General features: G+C 45.6%; 1 protein-coding gene across 10 annotated transcripts in view; it reads right to left on the reverse strand.

Annotated features, from left to right (window-relative positions):
* Ascc1 (activating signal cointegrator 1 complex subunit 1) overlaps nt 1–15,327 on the reverse strand; it is a 107,157-nt gene that overhangs the window by 24,404 nt on the left and 67,426 nt on the right. For all 10 annotated transcript variants that reach the window (XM_076557199.1, XM_076557198.1, XM_076557201.1 and 7 more), the window contains one exon: nt 14,413–14,498. In XM_076557199.1, the coding sequence (XP_076413314.1) occupies nt 14,413–14,498 (86 nt within the window). The remainder of the gene's footprint in view (nt 1–14,412; nt 14,499–15,327) is intronic.

Here is a 15,327-nt window from a genome sequence, read left to right on the forward strand (position 1 = left end):
ACACACTCACACACCAACACACACTCACACACCAACACACACTCACACACCAACATACACACACACCAACACACACTCACACACCAACACACACTAATACATTTATTACAAAACAAAAACTAGACCGGGCAGTGGTGGTGTACACCTTTAATCCCAGCACTCAGGAGGTAGAGCCAGGCGGGTCTCTGTGAGTTCAAGGCCAACCTGGTCTACAGAGTGAGATCTAGGACAGGCACCAAAACTACACAGAGAAACACTGTCTCAAAAAAACAACAACAAAACAAAAACAAAAAAACTAGTTGTACAAAAGTTTTAACAATGTGGAGAATGACCGAGAAAGAAACCTAATGTTGACCTCCAGCCTCCACACAAGCACATACACTCATGCACACACATACAAAAAGAGATAATTAAACTAAACTCTAAATTCTGAGTCGGGGATCAGCACACTTCTGTAAAGGGCCAGATGGCCGCATACTCTTGGTCACAACAGTGCCCTGGCACATGTGACCATGCTGTGCTCCAGGACAACTAGATGAGGCCCACAGAAAGCTTTTGCAGTGCTGGAGACTGGGCCCCAGGCCTCCGGCACACCAGGTGAGGGCTCTGCCACTGAGCCACACCCTTGCCCTCACACAGTTTTATCTGAATTCCACTTTTCTCATGTCCTGTCGTTCTTCCAGTGTGTTCCACTTCCCGTTCTACCACTAAAAAACTGAGGACCCAACAACAGGTGGCGGGTCACCTGGGGTCTCCAGACTTACTACTGACTGCTGTCCAGAAGATGCTCATGCTTGCAGACTTGTCACATAGAAAATTTCTTTCTTTCTTTTTCTTTCTTTCTTCCTTCCTTCCTTCCTTCCTTCCTTCCTTCCTTCCTTCCTTCCTTCCTTCCTTCCTTCCTTCCTTTCTTTCTTTCTTTCTTTCTTTTTTTTCCTTTTTGGTTACTGAGATAAGACCTTGTTATGTAGCCCTAGTCTTAAAACTCTTGATCCCCTGACTCGGCCTCTGGAGTGCTGAGATTACATACATATGTTGCCACCCTGAGCTAAAGCGCTCTCTCTCTCTCTCTTCCTCTCCTATCTCCCTCTGTGTGTGTGTGTGTGTATGTGTGTGTGTGTGTGTGTGTGTGTGTGTGTGTGTGTGTGTATGTACACGTGTATACTTGAGCCATGATACATGTGCTCATGGCGTGGCAGCCAAAGGACAACTTTATGGGTCCTGTCCCCTCCCATGCTCTCCTGGGTCCTGGGGATTAAACTCAGGTCACCAGGCCTACATACAAACACCTCTACCTAAGGAGCCGGCTGCTGGTCCTGATTCCACTTCTTAAAAGAAAATGAAATGTTTGAATGAAAGGTAGTGCTATCTTCTTGATATCTTGCTCCAATATGAAACACTTTATCAAATAATTTGTTTGTTTGTTTGTTTGATTGATACATAGTCTTGTTGTGTAGCTCAGGCTGGCCAAGAACTTCCTTCCAATCTTCTTGTCTTACCTTCTAAGTGCTGGGATTATAGACATATTCTACCACACCTGGCCCTTGTTAATTTCTTCTGACAATTCCTTTTATTTTTTTTTTATTTTGTTTTTTTCAGACAGGGTCTCACTATATAGCTTTGGCTGGCCTGGAGCTCACTATGTAGACCAGGCTGGCCTCGAACTCACAGAGATCTAACTACATCTGGGATTAAAGGTGTGCATCATCATGCCCGGAATACTTTTTTTTTTTTTAAAGGTTCCCAATTCCCTGGTAAATTCTAAGCTTGGCTTTTGCCTGTATTTCTTTGAGCACAATCCAAGTCTGCCATTCTGCTGTGCCATGTCTTCATGAGCTGTTAGAAGTCTGTTATTATGAATGGTTTCCACAATGCCTAGTCTTTACTGATTGCTTACTGGCCATGTTGGAGAGAAAGGTCCTTGAAGAAATACCATGAGAGAGAAGGGACGGCCCATTCTTCCAGGGGAATTTCATTTGTTGTTGTCATAGACCTGGGAACGCTCCTGTCCAAAACCTCTTGACAAAAGCTGAAGACCTCAGGCCTCTATGTCTTCTTTTAGACCCAAGTAATGAATTAATTACATTTGTGTTTTGTGTTTTGAGATGGAGCCTCACTGTATAGCCCAAGCTAGCCTTAAACTCATGACGTAGGCCAAGCTGACCTCAGACTGATGAAATCTTCCTGCTTCAGCCTCTCATGTGCTGAGACAGCATGCCCAGCTCAGATAATGTTTGCACTAAGGATCTTCGTCATCAGTTTTCACCCATTCTCTTCCCTTTCCTCAGGTTCCCTGATTTCTCTTCCAACCCCGATGGAACACGCAGATAAACTAGTGTATATGTTCTCTTTCCCTGGGTGGCACTTTTTCATAACAACTTACCTTTATACACAAGAAAATCCTCCAGAGAGTTGTTTTTCCCAGCCTAGGTCATGTGACTGTCAAGAATAACGACACCATGGACAGAAGCTATTCCAAAACAGCGGTGTGTCAAGGGAGCCGCCCTGAGTGTGTAAGCGGGAAGAGCCAAACAGCGGTGTGTCAAGGGAGCCGCCCTGAGTGTGTAAGCGGGAAGAGCCAAACAGCGGTGTGTCAAGGGAGCCGCCCTGAGTGTGTAAGCGGGAAGAGCCAAACAGCGGTGTGTCAAGTGAGCCGCCCTGAGTGTGTAAGCAGGAAAAGCCAAACAGCGGTGTGTCAAGGGAGCTGCCCTGAGTGTGTAAACGGGAAGAGCCAAACAGCGGTGTGTCAAGGGAGCTGCCCTGAGTGTGTAAACGGGAAGAGCCAAACAGCGGTGTGTCAAGGGAGCCGCCCTGAGTGTGTACACGGGAAGAGCCAGCTGTGTGATCCACATGTCTGACCGACAGGGAACTTGGAATGACTCAACAAAGGCTGGAAAGTTACAAGTCGTGATCGATGCTACTATCAGGTCTTATCATCAGAGAAATAAAACAACTGGGAGCCAGGGAGAAACCAACTGCAGGAAAAACCTTCAGAACTTAGCAGAATTTAGTCATTATGTGTGAAATCAATAAAGACAATTTACCAAAAAGAAAAAAAAAAAGAGAGATGAGAGAAGTGACATCTGCTCCGTGACTTTACTAAATAAGATAAAGATGTCAAATCCTCGGGGCTGGAGCTGGAGCTCCATTTGTAGACGGCTGATCTCACCGGCAAAAAGCTGTGTCTTCTATCCCAGCATGTCAGCCATCTATTAGTGGTGCACACTCTAATCCCAGCACTTCAAAGGTGGAGGCCAGAGGATCAGAAGGGCACATTCCTCTTTGACTACACAGTGGAGTTTAAGGCTAGCTTGGGCTACATGAAACTCTGTCTCAAAACAAACAAACAACAATAAACGACTTATCTTTTCGATTCACAGGTACAGCAGGCAGAAAAGATGACGTCATATGCAGCATGAATCCACAGACAGTGACATAGTCCCAAGTGCAGCAGACAGCTGCTCATCCCCCTGTACTGCAATGGATTCAGTGATTGGCCAAGGGCTTCCAGAGAAGTTTGAGCTTTGACGGAAAAAATTAAAAAGCCAACTAACAAAAAAGCAGTTTTCAGGGCCAGTAATACTAGAGCTGAGAATTCAACTGGACAAAACTATATAACAAATACAATTCTCTTCCGCAAGTAAGAGCATGTACTCTCCAGTGCTTTCTGTTTGCAATCAACATTTTATGTATTTATATGTTTATTTATATGAGGCAGGGTCTCATGAGCTGGCCTCAAACTCTTGATCATCCTGCCTCTACCTCACAGGTGCTACTATTACAGGCATGTACCTCCACACCTGGTTCATGTGGTCCTGGGGATCAAATCCAACGAATGTCAGGCAAGCACTCTACCAACTGTGTTCTATCTCTAGCCCCCAGTAATTTTTTTTCCCCAGACAAGCTTTCTCCATGTAGACCTGGCTGTCCTGGAACTCGATCTGTAGACCAGGCTGGCCTTGAACTCACAGAGATCTGGCTGCCTCTCTCCCGATTGCTGGGATTAAAGGCATGCACCACAGTACAGCAACATTTGTTTTTGTAAAGCTTTGAGACTTCGGGTTTTGGTCCACCATGAAAGAGTTTCACTGTCAACCTTCCATATTAAAAACAGGTAAGAGTCAGTGAGACAGCTCAGCAGATAATAAAAGCTCTTGCCTTGCAAGCCTGGGACCTGAGTTCAACCAATGGCTCCCACAGTCAGCAGAGGAAACCAACTCTGGAAAGATGTCCTCTGAATACCACATGTACATCATGGCTCAGGAATAGCTGTACTTGCCCTGCCTCTCTCACACATAAACTAGTTAAAAACAAGTAAAACTCTGAATAGACCCAAAAGTCGGCAACTCTTCCTAGACCTACTACAGATGTGCGGTAACAGAACCCCTGAGAGACATGGAGCTGTAATGAATCACAACTTAGTCACAGCATCAAGGAGGAAGAACCTCAGGAAAATGGGGCTGTAACTGGCAACCTGCTGGAGGGGCTGTGTGGAGTCTAAGAGCTGAAGAACAGGTATAAACACTACTGGGTGTGGAGGCTCATGCACTTGGGAGGCTGAGGCAGGAGGAGAGCTCAAGGCCAGCCTGAGCTACTTCGGGAGCTACTGTCTGATAAAACACTGAAGCCCAGAACAAACAGACCTCACAGCTACCGTACTTAACAATGAGAACCCTGACACTTTCCTGATAAGTTGGAACAAGGCAGATGCCCCTCTTATTCCTGCTTCTCAGACCCACACTCAAAGTCCCAGCTAAGAAGTAAGAGAGAAAATTAAAGAAATACGTATTTGGAAGGAAGCAATGTAACTAAGCATTAGTTCTTTGTCACAGATGACATGATGGTCTAGGACCTAGGTTCTAGGTAAAAAATTCAAAAGCTGGGCATGGTAGTGCATGCCTCAATCCCAGCACTCAGGAGGCAGAGGCAGGTAAGTCCAACCTGGTCTACATAGCGAGCTCCAGGCTAGCCTGGGTTACACAGTGAGACCTTGCCTCAAAAAAACAAAAACAACAGCAACAACAAAACATAAAAACAAAACAACAACAAGAAAAACACCTCTTAGACTTAGTAATAATATCTATCAAGCTTATAAGACACAAGAGTAATACACAAAACTCAGTTTTATATTTATCATCAATGGACAATCAGAATTTGACATTAAAAATAGAGGCTGGAAGCCATGGTAGTGGTGGAAGTCTTTAACCCCAGCACTGGGTAGGGAGAGGCAGGTAGATCACTGTGAGTTCGAGGCCAGCCTGGTCTACAGAGTGAGTTCCAGGCCAGCCAGGGCTACAGAGAAACTTGTAACTTGTAACCCTGACTTGAAACAACAACAACAAAGGGAGGGGGGCTAGGGCTGGAGAGGCGGCCCAGCAGTTAAGAGCGCTGGCTGTTCTTCCAGAGGACCTGGGTTTGATTCCCAGCACCTACATGGCAGCTCACAACCATCCACAATTCCCGTTCTATGGGGTCCAACACCCTCTTCCGGCCTCCCAGGGCACTAGGAATGCATGTAGTGTACAGACGTACATGCAAGCAAAACACCAATTTACATTAAATAAGAATAAATAAACTACTTTTTAAAAAAAGAATTCATGAATACATCCCATTTGATCTATTGATTTACAACATCCTCAAACCCCCAGAAAAAAAATGATCCTATGGATATCCACAAACAGATTCTAAAGTTTATTTAGAAAGAAAAAAAACCAAAATAGCCAAATCAATGCCAAAAAGCAGTCAGAGGACTGACGCTATCCAACCTTAAAACCTACTAGAAAGGTAGCATCAGACAGGGGGTTGGGGGAACAGACGACAGCAGCGAGAGGAGCCAGCCTATCCAGCATAGTCCTGGAAACCTGACAGGGCAATGCGGAAACAGGAAGGACAGACACACAGACCCACCTCCAGGAAAGCTGGGATGAGTGGGCTGGGCTTGCTCTAAGGGAGCAGAAGCTGTTTAGTATGGGCAGCGTGAGACTGGTCAGTCTAGGAGGGTCTCTCCAGGGTACCGGGGAGCAGTCTCGGTTGTGGTCATCTGGGAAGAGGAAGCAGTGGATGCCAGGTTTTGCACACACTGCCAACATCCACACACACACAGCAGGGAGGCTTTACCACTTCCCTAGGGTCTGAGGCACCTCCTTGTCAATAAAACACATCCACTCAGGGCTTCAGCTCCACACAACGAACAGAACTCAGCACTCAGAAGTAAACCTACAAAATACAATCAACGCATCTTTTTTTTTTTTTTAATTTTTCGAGACAGGGTTTCTCGGTGTAGTTTTGGTGCCTGTCCTGGTTCTTGCTCTGTAGCCCAGGCTGGCCTCAAACTCACAGAGATCTGCCTGCTAGGATTAAAGGTGTGCGCCACCGCCGCCCGGCTCAACTCATCTTTAACAAGGGGCAGCAGTTACAACATGGAGCAAAACTCAGTTGCGGCAACCAGACATGCACCAGCAAGACAATGAATCTAGATATAGACATTCCATTCATCACAAAAATGAGTCAAAAGACCTGAACAGAAACCACAAAAGAGGATATACATGGCAAGGAAGTATCTAAAGAGATATTCAATACTGTGTTGCAGAGAATTGAAAATTAAGACAACTGGGTACTGCTATGTACCTGTCAGAGGGGTCAAACCTAGGCAGGCAAAAGGCTTAATGGGTAAAGGCACATGCTGTGTAAGCCTGAGTACCTGAGTTCTATCCCTGGGTCCCACAGCAGAAGAGAACTAACCCCTGGATATTGCCAATGATCTCAATCACACACACACACACACACACACACACACACACACACACACACACTAAAATTTAAAAAGAAAAATATAAATAAAAAAGAATGGACTAACTTCCAAACGCTGGAAAGACCAAGAGTGACAAGGACACAGAATCACAGGAGCTCTCAGTCATTGCTGTGGGAATGCTCGATGGCACAACCTCCATACAAGACTAATGTGTATTAAAAAATTATGCACACTCTTTCCACATGATCCAGCCACTATGCTTTGTTATTTATCCAAAGGAGATAAGAACTGAAATCCACACCAAAACTAGCACACAGACATTTATAGCTTTATTTATAACTGCCAAAGCCTGGAGGCAATCAAGAAGTCCTTCAATAAGGTGAGTGAGAAAGCATGGGACATCTAGACAACAGAGTTTCATTTAGCACTAAAAGAAATTCGCTGCTGAGCCAATGAGGCATGAAAGGGCTGGAAAGATGTCTCAGGGGTTGAGAGCACTGGCTGCTCTTTCAGAGAAGTCGAATTTGATTTCCAACACCCACATGACAGCTGAAAACTGTCTGTAACTGCAGTTCCAGGGGATTGAATGCTCTCTTCTGACATCTGAGGACACCAGGCAGGCATATGGCACATAGACATGCATGCAGGCAAAATATTCATACACATAAAATTTTAAAAATAAATATTAAAGAAATGACATGAAGGAAGCATGACTGTACCTTGCTGTGCGAAACAAGCCAATCTGGAAAGGCTGTGTGATTTCTACTGGAGGATGTTCTGTAGACAGTACACAGATCGGATGTCCTCAGTGTGTGTGTGTGTGTGTGTGTGTGAGTGAGTGAGTGTGTGTGTGTGTGTGTGTGTGTGTGTGTGTGTGTGTGTGTGTGTGAAGAAGCACAGTGCCAGCGCAGCTGCTCTGTCTGCTCCTACAGTGGTGGAGGCACCATACAATCAATGTGCAATAAAATCAAGAGTGAACTGTGGTGGTAATGTATTCCCTAAAATATTGTGCACCCTAATAAACTTATCTAGATACTAGATACAAAGGCTAGAAAATGGTGGCACTCACACCTTTAATCCTAGCATTCCAGAGGCAGAAATCCCTCTGGATCTCTATGAGTTCAATGCCGCATTGGAAACAGCCAGGCATAGTAACACACGCCTTTAATCCCAAGAAGTGAGCCTTTAATCCCAGGGAGTGATGGCAAAAACAGAAAGATATATATAAGGCGTGGAGACCAGAAACTAGAAGCATTTGGCTGGTTAAGCTTTTAGCTGCTTAAAGTTTCAGGCTTTGGAGCAGCAGTTCAGCTGAGATTCATTCTGGATGAGGACTCAGAGGCTTCCAGTCTGAGGAAACAGGACTAGCTGAGGAACTGCTGAGGTGAGGCAGCTGTGGCTTGTTCTGTTTCTCTGATCTTCCAGCGTTCACCCCAATAACTGGCCTCAGGTTTGTTTTATTAATAAAGACTCGTTAAGATTCCTGCTACAGTGAACCTAATGTAAAGGACGGACCTGAGGTCCACTATGCAGCAGATGTAGCCATGGGCTGGTTGTCAGGAGTTCATACAGTAGGATGGGGTGTATGTCAGGAGTTCATACAGTAGGATAGAGTGTATGTCAGGAGTTCATACAGTAGGATGGAGTGTATGTCAGAAGTTCATACAGTAGGATGGAGTGTATGTCAGGAGTTCATACAGTAGGATAGAGTGTATGTCAGGAGTTCATACAGTAGGATGGAGTGTATGTCAGAAGTTCATACAGTAGGATGGAGTGTATGTCAGGAGTTCATACAGCAGGATGGGGTGTGGGGGACACACTTAACTTTCTTCTCAGTTTTCCTGTGAACCTAAAACTGCTCTAAAAGTAAATCTTATTAATTAAAAAATAATACACAGGGGCCGGAGAGATGGCTCAGCAGTTAAGAGTGTTTGCTGCTCCTCCAGAGGACCTGGGTGCAGTTCCCAAAACCATGTCAGGTGGACCACAACCACCTGTAATGCCATTTCCAGGACCAAGGACCTCTTCTGGCTTCTGTGGGCACATATACACGTGGCATACACACCAGAAGACACACATACACATAAGTAAATTTTTAGAAGATAAATCACATAATTCCAAATTTCTGATTATTATATAAATCCCAAATTTTACCTCTTATCTACACACACCGAGTCATGGGAGGCAGAGCAAGAATTCATCTTTCAAATCAAACCAAATATTCACTCAGAACAAGCCTCTTTCCTGGGAATATTTAAAACTGAATTATGTCTATCCCTTAGGACAGAGTGACCAAAGAGCCAGTCAGGGAGTGTGGCATGGGGACATGTTCTAGTTCGTGACCTGGCCAGTGCTGTACTGTTTCTATGGTTCTGTCAAAGTGTACACATATGCTTTGCCCATGCACATTTGCAGAAAAAAAATTAAACTTCCTTTGGAAAACTTCTGTATGGTGCCTGCCCGTCTCACTGAAACATGCTCGTTCTGGGGTTCTCTGAAGGCCTCTCTCCTTTACTCCACGCACGGAGACTCTGTCTTCTAACGAAGCTCCTCTCCAGCCCTGGGAAGGGCCCCCATACTGCCTCGGGGACGATGCTCCACCCTCCCCAATCAATCTCGACTTCAAGGCCTGACTGTACCTCCCCACCATGGCACAAGTCTCTCTTCTAAGATCGCTCACGTCTACAAGACAAAAACAAATCAAGGAAACACATTTACCCTTCCTGAGTTCCTCTTAAGGACTCTAAGGAATGAAAATGGGACCAAATGAAAATGAGTAAAATGCTGGGAAAACTAGTTCACATCTAACTCTAGTCTCAGTGAGGCAGGGGCAACTGAAACTGTATTTTAGAGGAAACTATTAAAAATTAATACATCCAGCTTAATGCTGCCAGTCTCCCTAGTTTAAGCTTTCTCAAAATAAATTAATCTTTCTTAGACTTGGCATACATTTTCCATATTTTTTGTGTTTTTGTTTCTGAGAGTCACATGCTGTTGCCTGGAATGGCCTGGAACCATTATGTAGCTCAGAATGGCCTTAAACATATGGCAATCCTTCTGCCTCAGGCCCCACTCCCAAATGCTAGGGTCACACACGAGTTCCCACCTCAGGATTAATTAACTTTCCCCCTCCAGTTCTAAGGACTGACCCCAGGGCCTCCCTCGTACATGCTAGGCAGGCAGCCCACCATCAAGCTACATCTCCAACCCTATTTCTGAGACTTGGTCTCAGTAAGTTGCCAAGGCAGGCCTTGGACTTGCCATCCTCCTGCCTTAGTCTCTTGAATAGCTGAGATTACAGGCCTGCGTCACTGAAGCCTCTAGGGAAATGGTAGCACCTCATCCTGGGACCTGCAGGGCTTCCCATGTCTGCCTTCACCACCGAGAGCTTCTTCCTCAGTCTGTAGTCTGCACACACTGTGAGCAGTCAGTCTTTGAGAGGAGGGTCTTAGAGACCGAGTCTATTGTTTCAGGATCCTTCCCAAGTCCCCCAGCAGAAGGCCATTTGCCTCCCTGTCAGGGGCTGGCAGCTGATGAGCAATCACTTCCCGACGACGGTGAGGGGGCAGCTTCTTCCCTTAGCTCCTGCTCTGACTTCAGGTCAGCCTTGTTTCTCCGGTTACATGGTGCTCACAGCCAATGGTCACACAAACAGCATCCTTCCTGCCACCTCTTAGAAGTGAATCTCAGGGAGCATGGGCCTCCTAATTTGGCCTGGGCCCTCCTCACTAATGCATCTGCTTTTGCAGCTGTGAGCCTGCCATAAAAACACCATCATCGACTGTGTTTGCTCCTTTTCTGCTTTGAATAACGCAGCAGAAGAATCCTTTGTCAATTCCTCCTTCCAAGTCTTTCTTAGGGAAAGCTTATTTTAACCAGGAATAACCAGACACTAGTCTGTCACCGCTGCTTTGAGTCTCACACAGCTGTACAAAAGAAAAAAGTGCCTTCCCCCTCCAAAAGCCACTGGAGACTTTCTTCTTATTAATAAGGCACCCAGAACACACGCTGTTCCACGGAACCAGAAGGACCCATTTCCCTCCTGGAGCAGAGCGGCAGTCGCCGGGCACTCATTAAGTTATAGCAATGGGCACTGGTTTCTCGGTGCGTAGCTGAGGAGCGTGGCTTTCTCCAAGGCTGCCTCCCGCAGACACTCCGGATCCCTGGCTTGTGTAGCTCTTAGTACGCTGCACAGGTAACCTGGGCTCCTCAGTACCTAACATGGCTAACCTTCTGTGTACTTCCGTCAGCTCCCATCCTGTTAATACATTTTTTTCCCTAAAATAATAATCCTAAGGTCCGTGAGATAGCTCATTCCACCAAAGCATCTGCCACCATGTCTGACTACCGGAGTTTGCTCCCTGGGTCCTACATGGTAGAAGGAAGGAGCCGACTCACACAGGATGTCCTCTGGCCTCCACATGCTTGTGTGCATGTCATCTAGAATCCACAACAAGCCCGTGCCTTTAATCCAGTACTTGGGAGGCAGAGGCAGCCTGATTTCCCTGAGTTCAAGCCCAGCCTGGACTACATATTGAGTTCCAGGCCAGCCAAGGCTGCATAATGAGACCCCGTCTCAAAAAACAAAAATTAAAGTAAGAATAATTTCATCCTTAAAATTTAAAAATAATCGACTGGTTTTCTAAATATTTTCTTTCATTTCAAGGGTTTCTGGGGACATTGGTTCTCATACTCTAGTTGGCACAGCAACTCCAAAAGGTGGCCTACCACAGTTACGTAGGGTGTATTTATGCTGGGGTTGTAACAATTACACCCACAGTTGCCTTGGTTTTTAAAGAGATTAATTCCCTTGGTTGAAACACAGGTGAAAGAAAGATTCCATTTTCTGGAACTAATGATTAAAAAATAAGAGCCGGGCGTTGGTGGCGCACGCCTTTAATCCCAGCACTCGGGAGGCAGAGCCAGGCGGATCTCTGTGAGTTCGAGGCCAGCCTGGGCTACCGAGTGAGTTCCAGGAAAGGGACAAAGCTACACAGAGAAACCCTGTCTCGAAAAACCAAAATAATAATAATAATAATAATAATAATAATAATAATAATAATAATAAAATAATAAAAAAATAAAAAAGAAATAAAATAAGAGGAACGACAGATATCAGTTTACTCGGTCCTCTGTTCAAAGGCACTTACTTTTCTTCTGCACATCTGCCCACAATTTTATGCTGGAACTGTCCACTGTGCCCCTCGGAGGCAGGAGCTCCTGAAAATCAGGGACTGTCTCCCCTTCCCAGTCAAGAAGTGCTTCTTTTAATGCTGGTACACTCAGCATGGAAGTCTGATCATCATTACTCTGATGCTGGCTCTTGAACCCAGCATCTGGCTTACTAAGCATGTATTCCACCACTGAGCTACACCCTCAGCCCCGAAAGTCTGGTTTTTCATTAGTTACCGTTTTAGATCAGCTGGCGGACCTGCTGTCCTGCCGTTTTGAGTTTAATCAGGCATTACTCTGGTTCTGACAGACATGACCTCAATCATCCCATGAACCCCACCTAAATACAGATTACCCTTGCACAAAAGAGCAGGAAAATGGATTCCAGTCTATGCCACTAACTAAAATTCCTCTTGGCCAGTCTAACCACACTGGATCCTCTGTTAGAGATTCAAATGAGGAATGACACTAAATAATCTCCAGTCGCTCTCTGGGCCCAGCTCTAAAACGGATGAGGCATGAGTGGGGAGTGTCAACACTAGAGGGCGCTACACACGTGTCATCACAGGGGGTCCAGGTCAGGAAATTTCAAGAAAAAGATCTTTCTCTCTCCCCAGATTTACAGTCCTGGAGACGAAACTCTGGCCATGAATGTGCTAGGCAAGTGCTCCACCACAGGTGTGCACCACCACCCTCTCCTTCATGACACAGCTTTGCAGGCCAGTGGCAGGTTGATAGATTCGGCTATAATTAGCGTCACCGGTCTTCTACAGGACTCAAATGTTCCTCCATCTCCTTGGTTTGGGAATTTTCCATTCCTTGCTCTTATTTGCTTCTTTGGTTTTTGAGACAGGGTCTTATGTAGCTCAGGCAGAACTCTGAGACTCACTATATGCATGTGAACATCTCTGAGGTCCTGATGCCTCCCCCTCCATCTCCTAAATGGGGGGATTACAGGCTTAACCCACGTCGTGGGACTTACTTTGCTTTTTGTTGTTGTTAGCTTGATTTTTTTTTTATTGTTGTTGTTTTTGTTTCTCAAGACAGGTAGCCTTGGCTGTCCTGGATCTCACTTTGTGACCAGGCTGGCCTTGCACTCATAGAGATCCACCTGCCTCTGCCTCCTAAGTGCAGGGATCAAAGGCACATGCCGCCACCACTCACTGAAGCCCAAACAGCCTGTGATGCAAGCCAGTGAGAGAAGCTTTTTGGGAAGAACCTTTGGGCTACTCAGTCTGTCAAAGGATGAGGTAAAGGAATCAGGGAAGGGAGGGGAAGAAGAGGCCCACTGAAGATGAACTGGCTCGGACCACTGTTACACACTGTGATGGCTAATCTTGACTACATCTGCAATCAACGAAAACCAAAGCAACTGAGCACACCGGTGAGGGATTTTTCTTGACTGGCTCGTCTGAAGTGGGAAGACCATTTAATGTGATAAGACCCACCCTAAATGTGGGCCACGCCCTCCTGAGTCGGGCTATACAAAGGAATGGAGAAGGAAGTGTTTGCTCTGTCTGCTTATCCTCACTCTTGCTGGCAGTTCATTCCTTCGCTAGTATCAGAACCTACTTGATGGGGATTCCAGCCTATACTGAAGACCAGCTGAGACATCCAGCTTTAGAGACCGAATGGCTATCTCGGACTTTGCATCAAAAGTCAGCCAGTTGCACTAGCTGGTCCACAGCCTGTAAGCAATTCTAATAAATACCCTTTTAATACGTATACATTCATTCTGTCGACTCTTTTCCTCTAGAGAACCCTGACTAATACGAATGCACACTCTCTTTACCTCTGGGAAACACTGTTGGCTTTGAAATTGTGGGACCTGACCCATCCACAAACAAGCCTGGCCTCTTTGCCCAGAGGAACAATGGCATCCCAGCCTGACAGAGCAGCTGGAGCAGAGCTGGTGCGGGAGACAGAGACGCAAGACAGAACTCCTGCATTTCTATTGCCTAGATTCATGGGATTTAGAACGGCAAGGTCTTAGCAGGCAGACACCGACTACCTACTTTTAGGACACAGACTGCTCCTGAGTAAAAATAGACAGAAAGTAACCTTGGAGGGCAACTCTGTGGATGAAGAGAAAACGTACTAGATCAAAACAAATTTTTTCTCTTAAAAATGGAAACTCAACCTCTAGAGTATAAAGTAAAACTCACTAGGTTCAAATTCAATATCAAAGTAGCTGGGAAATGTTACTCTTTCTTAAATCAAGAATTTCAAGTACTCTAGAGGTGACAAGAGGGAGGGTGGATGGATGGATGGATGGATGGATGGACGGATGGACAGACAGACAGATGGATGATCTATGGATCTTCCCCTCTACCCCCGCCCCCACACACACATTAAAACATTTAGCCATCCTTTCATAAAAAGCAGGAGAAAACACAGTCCAGTGGGAAGGTGACAACTTGCTTCCTCCCTCCCTTCCTCCCTCAGGGCATGCACCAAAAGACTTCCATGTCACTCTGCATCGTACTGACCTTTAAAATGTTTCGGCCATCAAACGATTCTCTTTCCTTGAAGATGTATTTGCCATCTGCTGTGTAGAGATTGTACCTGCCTTCAGCTGTAAATAATCCAAAGACAACGTGAGAGGAGCATGAGAAGTGTGTGTGTGTGTGTCCCAACCTCTTGAGTAGCTACAGGGCCACAGGCCGTCTAGCAGACTTTCACCTCCTGCTAGAAAGCAGCGCATGGTGGGAGGAGAAGCAGCTAACAGCCAAGAGTTGAGGCTTCACCTGCCGCTGTCACTGCCGCTTCCATGTAGTCCATTCATTCAGCATTCGCCCAGCCCTGTCTGCACAGGTAACTAAGGAGCTCCTCCACGGATCTCAGCTCCCCACTGACTAAGTCACCTCCAGGCTTCTACAAGCCCATATAAAGGGCATGTGATTTTTATTATGTTAAAATACACCAAAGCTCGCACATAAACTGTTCAAAATTGCTGGTGTCCAGGATTTGGGTGGACTTAAGGACTACCTCTAATATGTGGGGGCCTTACTACCATTAAAGACATCCTTACATTCTACACGGGAAGGCAGCAAGTCCATGACCTTGGCCTAAACAAAACTGTACTCTAGCTGACTAAGTTAATTTAGGTTGCATGTCCCAAAAGATGTCCTTAAAGGACAGTCAGAAGAGTATCAAAGGGAACGGAGACAGGAAAAGAAAAAGTAACATATCTTTTCATGTCCTTTTCAAGTAAAAAATTCAATACAGAGACGAGCACAGGAAAGAGAAAATTCAAAGGACCCTTAAGAATTATTTAACTTTCACGATGTTTTTTGACTGGTAACTCTTTCCTGCCTACTGACAGACCTTTCACAAGCTCTCATATTTCTACTTTGCAGTGTGCTCTTTCACTGTCCAAGTCTGCAGAGCCCCAGGTCAGAGTT

This window comes from Peromyscus maniculatus, chromosome 21 (genome assembly GCF_049852395.1).
Source record: "Peromyscus maniculatus bairdii isolate BWxNUB_F1_BW_parent chromosome 21, HU_Pman_BW_mat_3.1, whole genome shotgun sequence".
NCBI classification, from domain to species: Eukaryota; Metazoa; Chordata; class Mammalia; order Rodentia; family Cricetidae; genus Peromyscus; species Peromyscus maniculatus.